The following is a 17698-nucleotide window of genomic DNA, read 5'->3' as shown; positions in this document are numbered from 1 at the left end:
TAGCAACTAGGAAAATAAGTTGAAGTATTAAGAATAAGGAATGTTCAGAATAAATGCAATGTTTCTGTGTGAATTCAGCTTGCTGCTTTAATCCAATTAATTCTGTCAAGTATATTACAGAGGCAGTTAATCAGTTTCTAAATTTCACTTGAATTCCCCATCATCACTTTCAGACGTGGTTAGACTTTTCTGTTGTCATTTCTTTTCAAGTGAATAACCTAGGTTATTCTGTATGGAATTAGTAAAACAGCAGGTTGCTTTCTTTGGGGGTGAAAAAAATTGAGAAAGCAATAATGACTCTAAGTATTTAGCATAGGGACAACAAACCAGATGACTTTAACAGGTTTCCTTATGCAGCACTGTTGCAAATACTAGAATCTTCGCAAACACAAATATGAGGTTATACAAACAATTGAAATTAATGCTCCTTAGCTTGAATAAATACAATGGATACTGTTTCACAGAATCACAGAATCACAGAATGGTTGAGGTTGGAAGGGACCTCTGGAGATCATCTAGCCCAACCCCTCTGCCAAGCAGGGTCACCGAGAGCACATTGTGTAGGATCCTGTCCAAGCAGGTTTTGGTATCTCCAGAGATGGAGACTCCACAGCCTCTCTGGGCAACCTATTCCAGTACTCTGTCACCCTCACTATAAAGAAGTGTTTTTTCGTATTCAGATGGATAGTACAGATTTCTGTACAATAATTTCTGGTTCTGAAAACCTGTCACTACAAACCTAAAATAGTCTATTGTAAATTAAGAATAATCAGAAATTGGATTAGCTTTCAAAAAGAATTAAGCATATCAATTCTGTCAGTAGCATATTCTTTAGTACTGCTTCTGGTTTACTTTTACATGACTTAAGCCTCAAAAAATAAATTTCAACATCCTTTTCATATGAATTTTGTATGCTATGTGTTTCTCTGATACACAGACCACTAAAAGAAATATTTTTAAACCAATACAATTAAATCTTGTTCTCTTAAGGTGAAAGACCAGCTTTGTACTCGATCCATTTTTAAACAAGTAAGGATGTGAGAACATGAGAATACTTGCCAAGATTCGAGGTGCTTTATCTCATATGGATTAATTTTATGGGTTTATTTATTATATTAAATTTCTTGAAAATCTCTGTAAATCTTTTTTTTCTCCTGTTCCAAGCAGATCCTTGCACAGCCATTGGAATTCCTTGTGTGTCTGATTCTACTCAGTAGTATTCAGTATTCTAGGTTGAGAAGGTTCCTTTTTTTTTTTTTTTGGAAATATGCTGAAAATCTTTGAAGCTTTAAGTGATCCTAAGTTCCATGCTGAGTGTGACTTCCCATATCTTACTTTTTAAAACAATGGAGTTTTACCATACTGCAAACATAATTAAAGTTTTGTCAAACTAATTGATCAAATGTCTCTCTTTTTTTTTCTGATGGTCTTGGAACCACATTCTTATTGTCCAAACAAGAAAAACACCTTGACAACTTGTAGTTAAATTTTTATCCATTGATTGCACTCCTTGCCACATTAAGTCAAATCAAAACATAGCAGAGCAGAGCAACAGGGGACCTTCTGCCGTTTTCATAGTAGCCAGTGATCTTCAAATAAGTCCTTTAATAAAGCAAGTATTGATTTTACTAATTGGTTCAAATGGCAAGTTGTCTCTCCTTTACAAGAGATTGTCTATAGTGGGTTTAACTTATACTTAAATGGTTATGCCTGTATTTGCAGTTTATCAATAATTCATTATTTCTGCATCAGTATATTTCCAGCGGATGACACAAGCAGGTTTATTGGTCATTCATTTCAATTTAATAAATAAGTCTGTAACTTTATATCTCTGTTCTTTAATAAGTCAAAATAAAATTAGCTAACGAGGACATGTATTGAGCATTTAAATTCGTTCTATGCTGCCTATATGGTTCTCTGTTAAAACCTCCAACAGGAGAGAACACTTAATCCTAACAAAGCTTTTATTAATTCTTACCAAGACAATCCTTCCTTTGTAGGAATCGGTTCACTAAAATTTGACATTGAATATTCTTGGACCTGAAACATCTGTTCAATAAATGAATAAGAAAAATAGAAAAGCTATATTTATGTAATTAAAAGCCAACAGGTTGTAAATCTTTATTAGCTGATATAGGCAAGTTTTAGCAGTTAAGCTGTGTAAGGCTAATTTGTTTCCATAATATTACTTGACCGTAGATTTTCTACAACAAATGGTCTGTAGACTGTTTTCAGTGATGGTTACAGCATCTTGTAAGATGTATCACATTTTAAAAATGGATTCAAATTCAGGAATATAACTAAATTTGAGCCTGTTCTATGCAAGTTGTGTTCCAAATTGTATTCACTTATTTCATTGTTACACTGAATCCATATCACTGTAATTATTTATGCTATCTCCTATTCCATAAAGATTGTATTTAATAGCATAATACACATCCTTTAAAATAAATGATGAAAAGGTTGAAGAAATGAGGGAAAATACCAATACTTCAGTATAGGGTTTTTATAATTGTCCCCTGATTAGATGCCAAATTTGCGAGACATCTCAGAATGAAATTTGAAATGTGCTTCTACAGAATTTGTACTTGTAAACAATCTTGTGATTTGCTTCCTAATCATTACATATAATTTATAGATGTTAATTGGATAGTATCACTGTACTTCCCAGATGAGCTAATATGAAACAGAAAAGAGAGTCCATAGGACAAACTAGAAAACATTATGGCCTGATCCTAGAGATATTTGGTCTGGAGTTCTAGGGAGGTGAAAGAGCTTGATAGTATCCGCATATAAAGTCATCATCAAACATATATAGTTTTTACAATTTCTGTAACTTTCCTATGGCCATAATGGACTTTAATCTGTCTACTGGATTTAATTTTTGACAATTATTTGAGGCTGATTGATGTAATTGTTATAAAGGGAGCTACACTTAAAACAACGTTCAGGTCCCATCAGATAACTGCCAGAAAAACAGTTTTCTGAAAATGTTTTAAAGTGTTGGAAATGTGCAACCCCCCTTTAACTGAACTTTAAGATAACACCTGCTTTTCTAAATCCTGTTAAAAGATCTGACCAATTGTACTCAGCACATTTGAAATGCTTCTCTGAGACTTTCTATTGCACCATCAAAGTCATTAATAGTGCAGCTCTTTCGCAGCAAAGCCTTTTTACTCATTGACCCTGAAGTGTGTAACACAGTAAAATGAGGTAAAAAACAAAATATCCAAATAATCTTACTTAAACGTCAACCTTTCCTTATAAGCCTTGGCAGATTTTGCACACTCCAATAACTTGCATCTCTGGGAAATGAAAAATTACTGCATTGCAGGAGAATATAGCCTGTGTTTTTCGCTGTGAGAGACTCACTTCTACGCATTACTGACAACTTGCTCAATAAAGGATTTTAATGTCTCCTCTGATGCTAGACTTTGTCTGAGAAAAATAAACTTTCCCACATAGCCAGAGTCAAACAGGGGTTTCCTCCAGGTAATAACTCATTTGTTTTTTTGTTTGTTTGTTTGTTTTTTGTTTTTGTTTTCAGCTGAGCACCATCGGCTTTTTTTTTTTTCTCCTCACTTCTTTTTCATAATCTTTCATCCTCTTTCCTCCTTTTTCTTACAGATGTTTAACTATGCAAAGTTTAGCTATCTACACAAGTAAACTGGAATATAAAAATGACAGATAAAAATGAACTCTGGTATTCTGCTTATTATTCATTGTCTAATTAGCTTTCTTTCCCTCATTTAGAAGTGAGTGATATCAATAGTGACAGCTGAGGGTTATAAGACTCCTTTCCTAGAAAAATGCCAAAAATAAGAACAATGACAAATAGCAGAACAGATTGTCACATAAGGAAACACTAACATTTGAGACTTAGGAAATTTCAAATTTTAAGCTTACTGTATTTATTACAGTCTGCTGTTAAAAATAACATAAAAGATAGTATTCAATCTCTGCCTTGTCTTTACATTTGTGTGTCTGACTTGCTCTGTTCACTATTTTATCTTGTCAAAGTGGATGCCAAGATCTGACATGTTCATATGTATGTCCTTTATTTAAATCTGTAGTGTTTAAATTTGGAAAAACTGTAGATCTTGAAATTCATTATTTTTTATTACTCTTAATCAATTAGCGCCTAACTGCAAAACAAAGATCTATTTCAAAGTGAATTGACATTGAAATGTAATGAAATCGTGCAAAATATATGAATCAATCTGCTTAGTATTTACTGCTTTAATGCACCCTGAATTTATGGGTGTGCATATTGAAATGAGGTAATTATTTTAAATATCACCTATGCTGTTTTAGCTGAAGAGGCTGTGAAATTTAGTTTTCCTTAAATCATCACTATGTTTATTGTTATGGGTTGAGAACAGAACACAGACTGCAGGATGCCAGAAAGCAGAGGAAGCAAATACCAGTCTTTTCTTTCTGTTCTGCTGCTGAGAGAGGAATAGAGGGTGATGAATTTCACACTGCTGTGAGTACCTGGTTGGAGTGTTCCATAGTGTGGATTATTTGAATTTCAGTCCCTGCAGTTTGGAAAGATCATAGGCTATGTCACAAAAATATGTGCTGAGAGGGACATCTGGAGGTTCTCTAGTCCAACATCCTACTCAAAGCAGTGCTGACTTCTAAGTTGAATAATATTGCCCAGGCCCTTGTTTTCAAAATCACCAAAGATAGAGATTCTGCAGCCTCTCTAAGCTTCTTCCTTCTATTATGAAGAATATTTCCCTTAGAGCCAACTGGAGTTTTTCTTACTTCAATTTCTGATTGTTGCCTCTTGGCCTTTCGTGGTACACCTGTGGAACAAGTCTAGCTCAGCAAGCCCCCTTTAGGCAGCAGAAGACAACAGTTAGCTCTCCTCTTTTGAAAGTCAGAAGAAATCCAGTTCCCCCAGCCTTTCTTGGTATGTCAAACATTCAGCATCCTGATCATCTTACAGTTCCTCCACTGGATTTTTCCATTTGAAATATATTTCTGGTATTGCTTCTGGGACCCAACAATGGTCATGGGATTACATATTTGTCCTCAAGATGTTGAGCAAAAGAATTAACCATTTCCTTTGCCTGCAGGTTGTGCTGTTGCTAATGCAGCTTGGTCTGTGGTTAACCTGCATTGCTGCAAAGATATACTGCTGACTCATGCTCAACTTCTTCTCCCTCGGATCAGCTTCTACAGAGCAGCAACATAGACAGGCAAATCCCAGCCTATTGCAATGCATGAGGTTAATCTCTCCCACATACATGAGCTTATTTGTATTAGATACAAGGAAACTTCTTTTTATTCTGATTATTATTCTAATATTTACTTATTCTATTAAGTAGATTCACAGTTAAACTGACATATTCTTTAAGAAAGTAGATGACATTGGAACTTAAACTGACATCATTATAAACATAATTTGCTTTCCACTGAGGATTTTATACTTACTAGAATTACAAGTAGATCATAGCAAAAGGTTTTGTTACATAAAAAGGTGTTAGTAGCAATTGATTTAGGCTATGTGACCAGGCAATAAGAGGGGCCCTTGGAGTGAGCAACTGTGTAGAGCAAACAAACTTTAAACATTATATATTCTGAACTATTTGAATGAAAATGTACAGTGGCCAAAGCATCCCATTTCCTATTTGATGTATGTAAGGACTACTTCCAAAAAGTTGCTTTCAAAGGTGTCAAAAAATTAATTTCACTGTTAGTGCTATTACAAAGGCTTAATTAATTGATTCACTGTTGCCACTATTATCAGGGAAAGATAATGAATATCAACTGATTTTTTTTTAACTAAACATATCCTCTTTTATTTATTTATTTATTTATTTATTTATTTATTATTTCCAAATGTGGGCTCTAGTCAGATCCAAGCAGATAAAATCTTCCAATGTACCAGGTGAGCGATGTAAAGTAAGGAAGGTTTCATCATTCCACTGTGTTTCTTGGTGGAATCCTATGTAGCCTCCTAGACAGCATCAACAGAAAGTAGTGCTGCTAGGGATTCATACAAATGTGATTCTACAATAATTGAAGTAGGAATTAAAAAAAAAATCACGCTATATATATTAAATATTATTTGCATGTGTTTAATTCAACACCAAATTGGGCTGGCAGGTCCTCTGCTGTAAATGAACACACTGACATTTTTATTTCAAGACAAGGAAGTGTTAACTGATGGATAAAAAGAAAATAAGTTTCCTTTGAATATGTGACACTATTTCAGACACTATATTTAATAGCAGATGAGTGCCTAATTCTACCCTGGTTATGATCTTGCTATATGACAATTTCAACAAGGTCATGATATGTTCCTGTTTGTGTGTGGCTTGGGGTGGAGGGGCACTACTGTTTTTACACTGAATATTAGTCCTGAAAGAAATAAGCCCTCTATTTACTCATATAAAAGGGGTTTCAAGTCTTCCAGGAAATGTGTTTGAAAACTATTTACAGTATTAGTATGCAAATTATATACTAAACACTAAATGGGAATCTTGCAGCCGAGCACTTTGACAGGCATCTCACTATTTGAACTATGGTAGTCTAGTTAAAAAAGCAACACAAAAAGAAAACACAGCTGGATGTAATTGTATCCAAACACATAGTTATTATGTTAATAGGGGCATGCGAATAAAATGAAATGTTGTCCAGCAAAGGTTTTCCCCACAAAGACTTTGAATTATTTTAGCAAGATGATCAAATTATGCAAGCTTTTGTTTCTATTTTAATTGAAAAGATGTTTGGTATTTATTCCTAAATATTAACAGACGAAGTGTGGCAGCACCACAGAAAGAAGAAATACCATCTCGTATCAAGTATCACTTCAATAAATATACTTTAATTGAGAATAAAACACAAAATGTAGCCCCAATTCTTTTAGGTGCTTCCAGTGCTATATATATATATATATCACTATATCACTATATATATATAGTCTTAAGCCCCTACTGTTAACTGAGGTTGTCATAGTACTTATATGCCCTTTCACTGCCTTCCCTGTTGTACTGAAGCTTCCTGAGTTCCCGTGCCTGTATCTTCCTGCTGCTGCTCCTGCTGTGCCACAGCAGATTTACATCAGCCTGAGAGGCTGCAAACAACCAAGTTTCTGTAAGATTCTATGAGACACTGTAGAAGTTCAGTACTGGGTTGGGTCTCCTTCCAAAGAGCATAAGCTTTGACCTTCTTTAATTCCTACAAATCTCCCAGAATTTGTTCATACCAATTCAGTGCTTGTGGACTTGAAATCTTTCACAGCAAGAGGCTTCAGATGAGTTTTATGCCTTTTTTTTTTTTTTTAGGACATATTTCGAAAAAAAACATAACTGAAAAATAATTAAAAAACAACAGCAAAACAAAAACAAACAGAACAAACAGGAAAACACAACAGTTTGTATCTTATATAAGTGTGCCAGCTATTCAAATTGCTGCATTCAAGGGCTGTAGATATTGCTAAAAGCCCATGTCTTCTTCACTGCCAGATGCTGATGTAATCCTAAAGTAGATGTGTTGTTTTCTTTTTAACTTTGTATCTCAGTATACTGCCCTGTGAAATTGCTTTCTACTTTTAAATTGGCTGTCATGCAGGGTTTTGTATTTTTCAACCTATCATTGTCTTTGAGAGTTACAAGTTATTTTGAGTTGTAATGCTCAGGAAGGATGAAAGTTAACTTTTGTTGCTAAATGGAAGAAAAGCTATTGTGGTGCAAAAAATATTATGTTTGGCTCTGACATTATTACATGATTAAAAGACAAAAGACACAATTATCTCTGGGTAGAACTGCATTAATCTTTTTTTCCTCCTGAAATAATACCATCCCAACTACAACAGTGTAAATTCAACAGTGGGACATGTTCCATGACAGTTTAATCATCTAACAATACTCACGGGGAGACAAAATATTGTTAAATCACTGTCCTTTCTCATTCTAAAAAGCCACCAGGTGAGCTGTTTCAGTGATAACAACAATCGAAAGCAGTGCAAAAGAATTTATTGTCAATAGATCTGCAGAGAAAAGCAACACTGTAGACAGAATATTGATAGCTGAAGGAAAAAAATATTTCAGATGTACTCTGCATTAGACTTATACAAATTCTCTTATGTAACAGTATAATGTTACATTTTATGGACATTGTATTTTTATGAAAAAATGATCCCTGAATGTATGGGATATTAATGGTCTGTACTGATCTAAAAAATTTGGATACATGTGATATGTTCACTATAGTAACTGTTATAAAACAAAAAGTGCTTTTAGACACTAATCTCTGTATAGGATTCCCCTTTTTCACAAGTAAGCACAAGAAGAATGTAAATATTCTGAAAAGAAAAAAAAAAAAATAGGCTTTCCTGGTGCATCACACAAATTTACAAATAGTAGAGGAGAAAAAAAAAAAGTCAAAGGAGAAAAAAAAAGTCAAAGGAGAAAAAAAAAAAGTAATCTGATGTTTTTGTTCTCTGTCCTGGAAATAAACATGATGAAAGAAATTACATGCCTGTACTTGTTCATAAATTACTTCTACTTGATAATGAAATTTCCCATTCAAACCTCTCAGTAATTGTGATTTTGGTGGAGATGTGTTTTCCATAATTTGCATTCAGAGTTACGGTTTACCAGAAATGGCAGATAAAAACATCAACTTTGCAGTGACTGTCACTGGAGACTTCTGCTTCTAACGAAAGTTATTGCTTAAAAAATGAAAGTGCCTGTGCATTTTAAAATATCAGCACAATTACAAAGAAAAAGCCATAAGTGAAACAAAAAGTATCAAAAGCATTGCATTTAATATATATATATATTTTTTTTTAGAATAGTGTATTTAACTGACAATCATTGCAAAACCCTTTAGAATTCACAAACGACAACTGCTAACTCTTCTCTAAGGCCCGCAGAGAAAACTGTGCAAAAGTAGGTGTCCTCCACTTATCACCATCCTGAGCAAGGACAGACAGATTCTTTCCATTTACTAGCCATTGTTTTCCAGATGTTATTCAGACTTCTGATCTTAAGCTAAGAGACTTTAATAACAACCCTATGATGTACTAATTTCTCTGTCCCCCATGATTAGGCTGTAGTGTCTTTCAATCAGAAGCATTTAAACTGATTTTTTATGTTTGGAGCAAATGGAGCAAATTGGGTACATCACTAATGATCAGTTGCTGTAATTTAATAGTAACACTCTGGTGAGCAAACAGTATCACCACTCCATAGTTCTGTGTTGCTGTGACAGACCAGTGTAGTCCCACTTACTAAGCTACCTCAAGCTGTGTTGCAAGTCAACTGAAAGAAATGTTAGTTTAAGAAAAAACCACTAAAGGCAATGACCTTAGAAAACGAAGAGGTGAAGAGGTGTAAGTCATATTCTTAGTTACTACCACTGTGTACTCTTCTTAGTGAGATACGTGATATGAACTAAGACAAGGACTTTCTTCATTTTACTATTTTTCATTTGCATGTTTGCTTCTAATTTTTATACACGATCACACAAACAGTGCATCACGCACAGGAGAAAGTCCAGGTTGGATATTGGGAAAAAGATTCCTGGGAGTGTGGTCAGGCACTGGAACAGGCTCCCCAGGTCAGTGGTCACAGCACTGGTCCTGTGTGGAGCCAGTTCAACTTGATGATCCTTGTGGGTCCCTTATGTATAGGTTATTCTATGATTCTGTGATTCTAAAAGCTACCATTTTTATACACAGGCACAAAGCATACCTTCCCAAATCTAGTTCAAGAGGGATGCTGAATGAAGTCTTGAGGATATAATCTCAGTGCCTATTTTTATTCTTAGTAATGAGGAACTATTTATTCCACAAATGTAACATGCATCAGTTTAGTACTTTAAAGTAAATAAATAAATAAATAGATAATACATCCAATAAAAAATCAGGCTGTTATTCAATATATTTTTCCAGAGGCAAAGTACCGTTGTCCCATTTAATGAAATGTATTTGTTTCTTGGCTCTGCCTGTGTAAGAAGGCTTCATTTTATTTATTTATTTATTTATTTTTGCTGTGAATATTTACAGCCACAGTTATCAAGCATTTTACTTTACAATGAGAAGACATAGTTCATGTCATTAGCTTGATAAAAGTCCATTTTGATTGTCTGGCAAACCTAAAATCCAAGTCTAGCTACTCCCACTAGAAATAAAGCAAACAAATCTACTTTCACTAAGAATCTACTCTCACTAGATAGCAGACTTAGTACTTCCCACTCTCAGTGGGATATGTAATCCCTCTAAAATAAATAGGTAAAACTCACCATGGAGGATAACACTTTCTAGTTGTTTCCAGCAATGGATAAAAAACAGATTTCTGCAGGGAGTTTGTACTTAAAGGAAGGTGTCAAAGAAAGATGAATTAGAATAAACTAGAGGACTTGTGTCCTTTGGGGAGCTAAAAGATTTTGAGAATGACTCTTCGAAGGCTACATCAGATGTGTTGAAAGATGTTCTGTTTAGACCGATAGCCTTCTGATGGGACTAATAAAGCCTGTTTTCTTTCTTTTTTTCTTTTTCTTTCTTTCTTTCTTTCTTTCTTTCTTTCTTTCTTTCTTTCTTTCTTTCTTTCTTTCTTTTTCTTTCTTTTCCTCTTTTTCTTTCTTTCTTTATTCTTTCTTTCTTTCTTTCTTTCTTTCTTTCTCTTTCTTGTCTTTCTTTTTTTTCTTTCCTTTCTTTCTTTCTTTCCTTCTTTCTTTTCTCTCTTTTTCTCTCTCTTTTTCTTCCTCCCTTTCTTCCTCCTTCCTCCTCCTCCCTCTTTCTTTCTTTCTTTTCTTTCTTTCCTTCCTTCCTTCCTTCCTTCCTTCCGAAGAGATAAATCCCATTTAGACACTCATTTGTAATTTTATTTTATTTTATTTTATTTAAAATCATTTAAAAAGTGATCTGAAACCAGAAGCTCCTGAAGGGAGCCAGAGGTTCACAGCTTAGGTGGGAGTTGCACAACTCTACTTATTTTGAAAACCATGCATCTTAGAGGAATATCTAGAATGCACATTGCATGGCTTCCTTGACAAAATCAGAACAGAAACATCTTGAGAGGTTTTTTTTTTGTTGTTGTTTGTTTGTTTTTCAGATTCATGATGTCAGGGGCATGTCTTTGGTGTCTCACTCCCAAATTACTAAGTACGACCAACAGGAATTTATTTTGAACTAGTACCTGTCTGTGCTTCAAATGCAGAGAAGCAGAAATAATATAAGAATATAGTATGCATTTGTATATTTTCTGCTTCTCAGAAAATATACAAATGCATACTATATTCTTATATTATTTCTGCTTCTCTGTACATTGCTTTCAATACTTTCGGCATAAAGATACACAGTCCTAACTTTGTCCTAACTACCGTTATAGAGTCTAGCAAACCAGGCTGAATAGCAAAATAATATCTCTTACTATAAGCCAGAAAAAATGCTACTTGAGATGCTTCTTTAGGCTCTAGGTCACTCAGGTTTTACTGTCTATTATAGGGAATATTGCAGAAGAACATGAAGTCATAATATGCCTCTAGTTGATTTTTTGTTGTTGTTTTATTGTTATGTTGTTTGTTTGTTTAGCCTTGCAAACTGAAGAGGAGTATCTCAGTGGAAATAGTATGGAGTTATTTCTCAGATTTTATCTTTGTGCTTTCTTTTCTTTATCTGTTAATAGCCTGGATGCGTAAACACTACTGAAGTGGATATAAAAAAGTCTTCAAGAATGAGAAATCCACATAAAACAAGAAAGGTAAGTATTGCTATAACATAAAAAGCCGGAGGTGGAGGTAATTTATAACATGAAGTTCCATAGTTTCTTAAAACATTTTTTCTTTCTGCAAGAAATAAATACGTAAATGTATGTTGTTAATTAATAAGCTCTTAAATAAGTTCTGTTAACAAAGGTTCTAATACTAAATAAATGCTATCACATAAGAAAGTGTTTGGAGAAATACAGACTGAGAAAATAAAAATAATTTTTGCTTTTTTTTGGTGTGTTGTTCAGTAGATTGAATAAAGTATGTTAAAATGTTTCTGTCAGTAGTTAAGGAAAAATTAATTAAAAAATGCTGTGTAAGCTATAATAGTAGTGCTTCTTGTGCTGGCCTTAATGAAAAGGCTGGCTGTAGTTTACAAATATGCCCCAAATGGATGCACAGAAACCGTGGAGGAAATAACCTTCATCTATATTAAGGTCTAGATATGAACTGCCTAAGCTCTCTAGGGACATATAGATTGACTAGAACAACATTTTCAATCAAATTCTGTGTATCATAATAATGTAGAATGAGTTCAACTTTAAAGTGTGCACTTTGAGGTACGTTTCAGTGTTTTCAAAAGAAAACTGGATTTATATTTCTTTGCTGCTGGCCATCCGTATTTCCGGTAATAGCTGCCTTTCAGTGTCATCCCCCATGTTTGATGTGCTGTTAATATAGAGACAAAATAAAAGTCGATCTTGTGTTCTATGGCATTATGAAATTGTGCTTTTTTTGGTAGAATTTATTGTTTAGAAACAAAGTTTTATATGAGTGCATGGCTTATTCAGTTTCTTTTAGAAACTAGTGATCTGGAATAACTTCTTGAGCACAACATACTAAAAGTTACAGTTAGTATATGTAAAAGCCGTTTTCTGAAAGCAACTATTGTTGTTCCATATTTTTTGTGTAGTCTGTCTATGGCTTACAAAATGACATCCGAAGTCACAGCCCTACTCACATGCCAGTACCAGAGACTAAGCCACCCACAGAAGATGAACTACACCAAGAGGTTTGCAAAATAACAACGAGCATATACTTTTAGATAAACTTTTTTTTTGAAAGTTGGTATTAAACCAAAAATTACTGTAACTGGGAAGTATGTTCAGAACAGATTGTTTGACAGAATTGTTTAGTAAACCTTTTCCTTGCTACAGGACATATGGATTTTGGTATGTAACCTTTATTAAAATTAATGAGACAAAACCTGACATGTTTTGTATCTTGCACTAAGTAGTTGAAGGCAGTTAGGAACAGTGCAGCTGGTGGTTTCTTTGCATAGCTAAGCCCATTAGCTCCTGTAGGAGTAGACTGCTCACTCACTCTTCCTTTTACCATTTTGATTAGAGATTTGCAGGCATGCTTACTGCTCAGTGCATGCACATATGGGTTCATACATTTATCTACTGTTAATGTTTTATGAATCTTTCCTTAGGAATGAGAGAAGATAAAAGTCTGAAGAATTAGTAACTTCCTTCAAAAATCTAAAAAAGGCTAATTGGATTTCTTCTAATGAGTCTTTAGGGAAAATTTTATATTGGTTCTTTATTATTTTATTTTATTTTATTTTATTTTATTTGTTTTATTTTGTCTGTTTATAATCTTTTCTATTCAATGGAAAATTCCATTTATTTTAGAACTACACTGGTGAAGTGTAGTTTTAATATAGATATACTTCTATTCTGTGCCCTAGGGTAAATTAAGGTTGAATTACAACCCTAATAAAAAAAAGTTATGGAAATACAGTCAAGCAATGAATTACTCATAACACTCTTTGCTTTACTTTCTTGCAGATTAAGCACTGGCAAATGCAATTAGACAGACATCGATTAAAAATGTCCAAAGTTGCAGAGAGGTAAGTAAATTGTCACATCTTTTTTTTCAGTTATACTGATAACTATTGGGAAAATGTCAGTGTGAAATAACTTCAGAGAAAGAGAGACAAGGGAGCTCAGATGTCGTAAAGTTTACTTAAAAAAAGTGTGAGGTATGAAGTTCTTTTATAGTTATAAAGATGTCCCAGATATTCCATGATATGTTAGCTGGATAAACCAAGGTCACTGTAGGAGCCTCTGACCAAGTGGTCAAAAGTTTCCCCTTGCATTGACAGGGCGGATAAATGGAAATAGGTCTGGGGTTACTGTTCTGATATTTCAAAAGGGCAATCACTGCCAAAACAGGGGATCTGGTTGGGTTAGGCTATCTGAGCCTGAGCAAAACAGGTCCGAGCTTACATCAGGTCAGAGCATGTAACAATAATAAGAATCTATCTCTAAATTGGACCAAAATATGTAAGGAAGGAGCTAGAAACCAAATAAAAAAAAAAAAAAGGCCCTTCAGAAAGACTACCTTCAGCTTAGGCAGAGAAAAGAACTGCGATATCTTACAGATCCAGAAGTAGGGAGTGAAAACTGCAGAAAATTGAGCTGTGTAAGACAAAGCAAAAGAAATAAAACCAAACACAAATGTATCTTCATCCTTCCAAATACATGTGCATGTATGTTTGCTTTTACATGTGTACCTATGTATATACATGCAAGAACATATAAATACATACTTATAAAAACAACAGATTAGAAATTTCTGTTTGCTGAACAACAATAACAACAACAACAAAAAGAATATAGACCAAATATAAGCAGGAACAAAAAGAAACAATATTGTCTTCAGTTTTCGATAATTTTCAATAATTATTAGGCAAAAAAAGGTGAGAATAAGTACAAGGTAAACGTAAATTACCAGAAAATAAGCAAAGTTTATAGTGTGTTTAAGTGAGTCAGAGTATTTCATAAACACTGAAGACTTTGGAAAAAAGTTGTTTGTGTTTTTTTGGAAAGCACTAAACTTGGGAGTAGTGCTATTTGATTAGAAAATAATAAAAATATTAACTGTATTTAAAAGAGGAAAAAAGGAGTCCCAGCAGCTGCAGGGCCAATAAATGTGACCTAAATAGCACACAGTATTTTAGAACAGATTTTAAAGGAACTGATAATTAAAACCGTGGGGGTATAAATATGTCTTTTTATGAAAGCAAATGAGCGTGGAAAAGGTTGCTTGATTTAATTTTTTAGTGCCTAAAGGAGCCCTAACAGGATCTTTGTGGAAGTATTAGGAAAGTTTGTAGTTTATTTTATTTCAGCTCTTGATAAGAAAGATCTGAAGCTCCCTTCCTTCTTCAGAGGTCCACAGATTCAGGGGTGGTTGAATCACAGGTACTTTTAAAACCGAGCAAACCTATTTTAGCTTGAGCTTGTAGATGACTTCTGAGTGTGTGCACACCTGGTTACCATGGTTTGGCTGATGCATGGTAACTTGTTAACTGGCAAACCTGATCAGGTTTCCTCACCTCCTGACATGACAATGTTTGATGCTTTTGTTTTCCTAGTCTATTAGCTTATACAGAGCAGTATTTGGAGTATGATCCTTTTCTTGTGCCCCCTGATCCCTCAAACCCTTGGATATCAGATGATACCACTTTCTGGGAACTAGAGGCAAGGTATATAATTTTATTTCTTCTTTTGGGGGAAGGATGCTTAACAAGCTTTTCTTCAAATGTGAAGCTGTCAGACAGAGGTATTGCAGGAAAGTACTGAAATAGAAGGAAATGCAGTATCCTTTTGGTCTTTCCAGCTTTAGTATCATAATATGGGAAGAGCTGTGGATTAATAAATCTGTGTAAAAAGTTACAGTAACCAGATTACAGTGTTCCAGTGTGGGGGGAAAAAAAACACACCTTTTTAAAATCTGATAATGTTGGAAGTTAAAATCTGAATAGTTGGAAGTCCTTATTCTTCTGTGAAAGTGTATGCATATCATCTTTGTCCTGTGTGAGTATGGACTGCCTGGTTACTCATTGCTGAACATTGCACAGATATGACTGATCTGAAACGTGATAAATCTCTGGTTGAACTTTAGGACTTTATCTAAATTATATGCACAGAGTATTAGAATACTGAACTATGGCTGATCGTGGGTTTTGTTGTTTTCCCCTATTAGCAAAGAGCCTGGACAGCAGAGGGTGAAGCGATGGGGTTTTGGCATGGATGAAGCTTTGAAAGACCCTGTGGGAAGAGAGCAGTTTCTCAAGTTCCTGGAGTCAGAATTCAGTTCAGAAAATTTAAGGTAAATGAGAGGGACTTTATATTTTAATAATGTCTAAGACACTCTATGTTTATTTATTGTTATTATTTTTATTTTTTATAAACCATTCTTTCTGTTTTTTGTTTGTTTGTTGGTTTGGTTTGGTTTGGTTTTTTGACTCCTTTAAAAATTTTCCTATATCTTATCTTTTGGAGTTCATGTAGGTTGCTACCTGATCCAATATTCAGGCTGAGGGAAAAAATTGTATAGTTAGCAGAGACTCACATGAAATATTTTACCACTCATGTCTAACTTTTGGTCAAAATACCGATGTAAAAGGCTTTCTCTCAGCTCATTTTATTTATCTAAGAGTCACAGAATGGTTGAGGTTGGAAGGGACCTCTGGAGATCATCTAGTCCAACTCCCCTGTTCAAGCAGGGTCACCTGGAGCACAATGCACAGGACTGGGTACAGATGGGTTGTGAATATCTCCAGAGAAGGAGACTCCACAGCCTCTCTGGACAGATTATACAGATTATTATACAGGTTTAAGATACTGACACATTCAAAGCTTTTTCAGTAGCTTTTATTAAGTCTGGTATGATGAGAAAAGTAAAATTTCAAAGAAAAATTGTTTTGAAAAGGGATTTAGAAATAAAAGTCATAAACTTTCATTGTTGGTCAGATTTCTGTGGATTGTTGGTCTTTTGAAAATCTCCACCAAGATAATGAAAAAATTTTGCTACTTGTTGATTAGACAACAAAAGCAGTGTGACAGCTACCTATCAAATTCCTTACTAATTGCAAAATGCAAAGGTGCTGTTAGTGTATGAATTGTGAATTAAATATATATATATATATATATATATATATATGAGCAATATTTTTTTTAAGTGAGGGAGAAATATGATTTGACGGTAGTCCATTTTTGATGGTAGTCCATCCATTGGCTAATAGCATATTTTGTTGTTGCTTTTCTGAGAAAGTTTTATTATGGTAAGGGTTATTCCAAAGGGATAAATAGCAGCATTGCAATAGACAAATCAGACTGTATATAGTACAAAAGCATGTACACTATAGTTTTCTCTTTATTCTACCTTCTTGTTGGATGTCATCTACATCACTTCCCATTCACCAATAGCATAAGGAATATAAAATCCTATTTGCACGCATTCCAAAACTTAGAAAAATTATGAACCCCTTTTTTCTGTGCTAACTCTTACTCCTAAGTGGTGCAGCATAGCTATTTATAGTAGAGTTACCTTTATGTATCTTACAAAAAACATTTAGCATTTTGTGGTGTTGATTCCTGAATGCTTAATAATTGCACAGAGCTCCTTGTTTTTAATTTAAGATTGTCCACAGAATAACTGGAGATGGAGTTCTCTAAGTTGCTGGCCACGTTCATGTTCAAACACTAAACTTGCATCACAAATGTATAATAGATACTCTAGACTTTATGATATTTCCCAAATTATTTTTTTTTTTTGCCTTTGCCTACATGGAAATATAGCCTGAGCCATATGTGTATATTGATAAATTCATTAGTCATAGATACAGTTTTTTCTTTAATTAACAGGTGAAGCGATAATTTATAAAATCAGAATGATACCAAAAATAAGGAAAGGTTGTTTTTTTTTTTTTTTAATTTTTATTTTTATTTGCTAAACATCCTGGCAATTCCTTATGCAGAGCAGCTGTTCAAACATAAATCTATCCAGCCTAGTATATGGTGCAGTTTCTATGCTTTTCTGTGATTAATTTGTCTCTCTGCCAACTAGAGTGTTACCCACATAATCCCTAGCTCTTTTTTCTAATCCTATTTACAACACCAACCACAGGCAAACTGCAAGTGACTGATCCAGAAAAATACCCTAGAGAAATTTGTTC

General features: G+C 34.2%; 1 protein-coding gene across 7 annotated transcripts in view; it reads left to right on the top strand.

Annotated features, from left to right (window-relative positions):
* The window catches only part of RGS7 (regulator of G protein signaling 7), a 260078-nt gene that overhangs the window by 204199 nt on the left and 38181 nt on the right, over positions 1–17698 (top strand). For all 7 annotated transcript variants that reach the window (XM_040552619.1, XM_040552614.1, XM_040552616.1 and 4 more), the window contains 5 exons: positions 11646–11720; positions 12641–12739; positions 13521–13582; positions 15113–15223; positions 15724–15849. In XM_040552619.1, the coding sequence (XP_040408553.1) occupies positions 11646–11720; positions 12641–12739; positions 13521–13582; positions 15113–15223; positions 15724–15849 (473 nt within the window). The remainder of the gene's footprint in view (positions 1–11645; positions 11721–12640; positions 12740–13520; positions 13583–15112; positions 15224–15723; positions 15850–17698) is intronic.

This window comes from Cygnus olor, chromosome 3 (assembly GCF_009769625.2).
Source record: "Cygnus olor isolate bCygOlo1 chromosome 3, bCygOlo1.pri.v2, whole genome shotgun sequence".
NCBI lineage: Eukaryota > Metazoa > Chordata > Aves > Anseriformes > Anatidae > Cygnus > Cygnus olor.
This window is presented reverse-complemented; position numbering and strand designations above follow the sequence as displayed.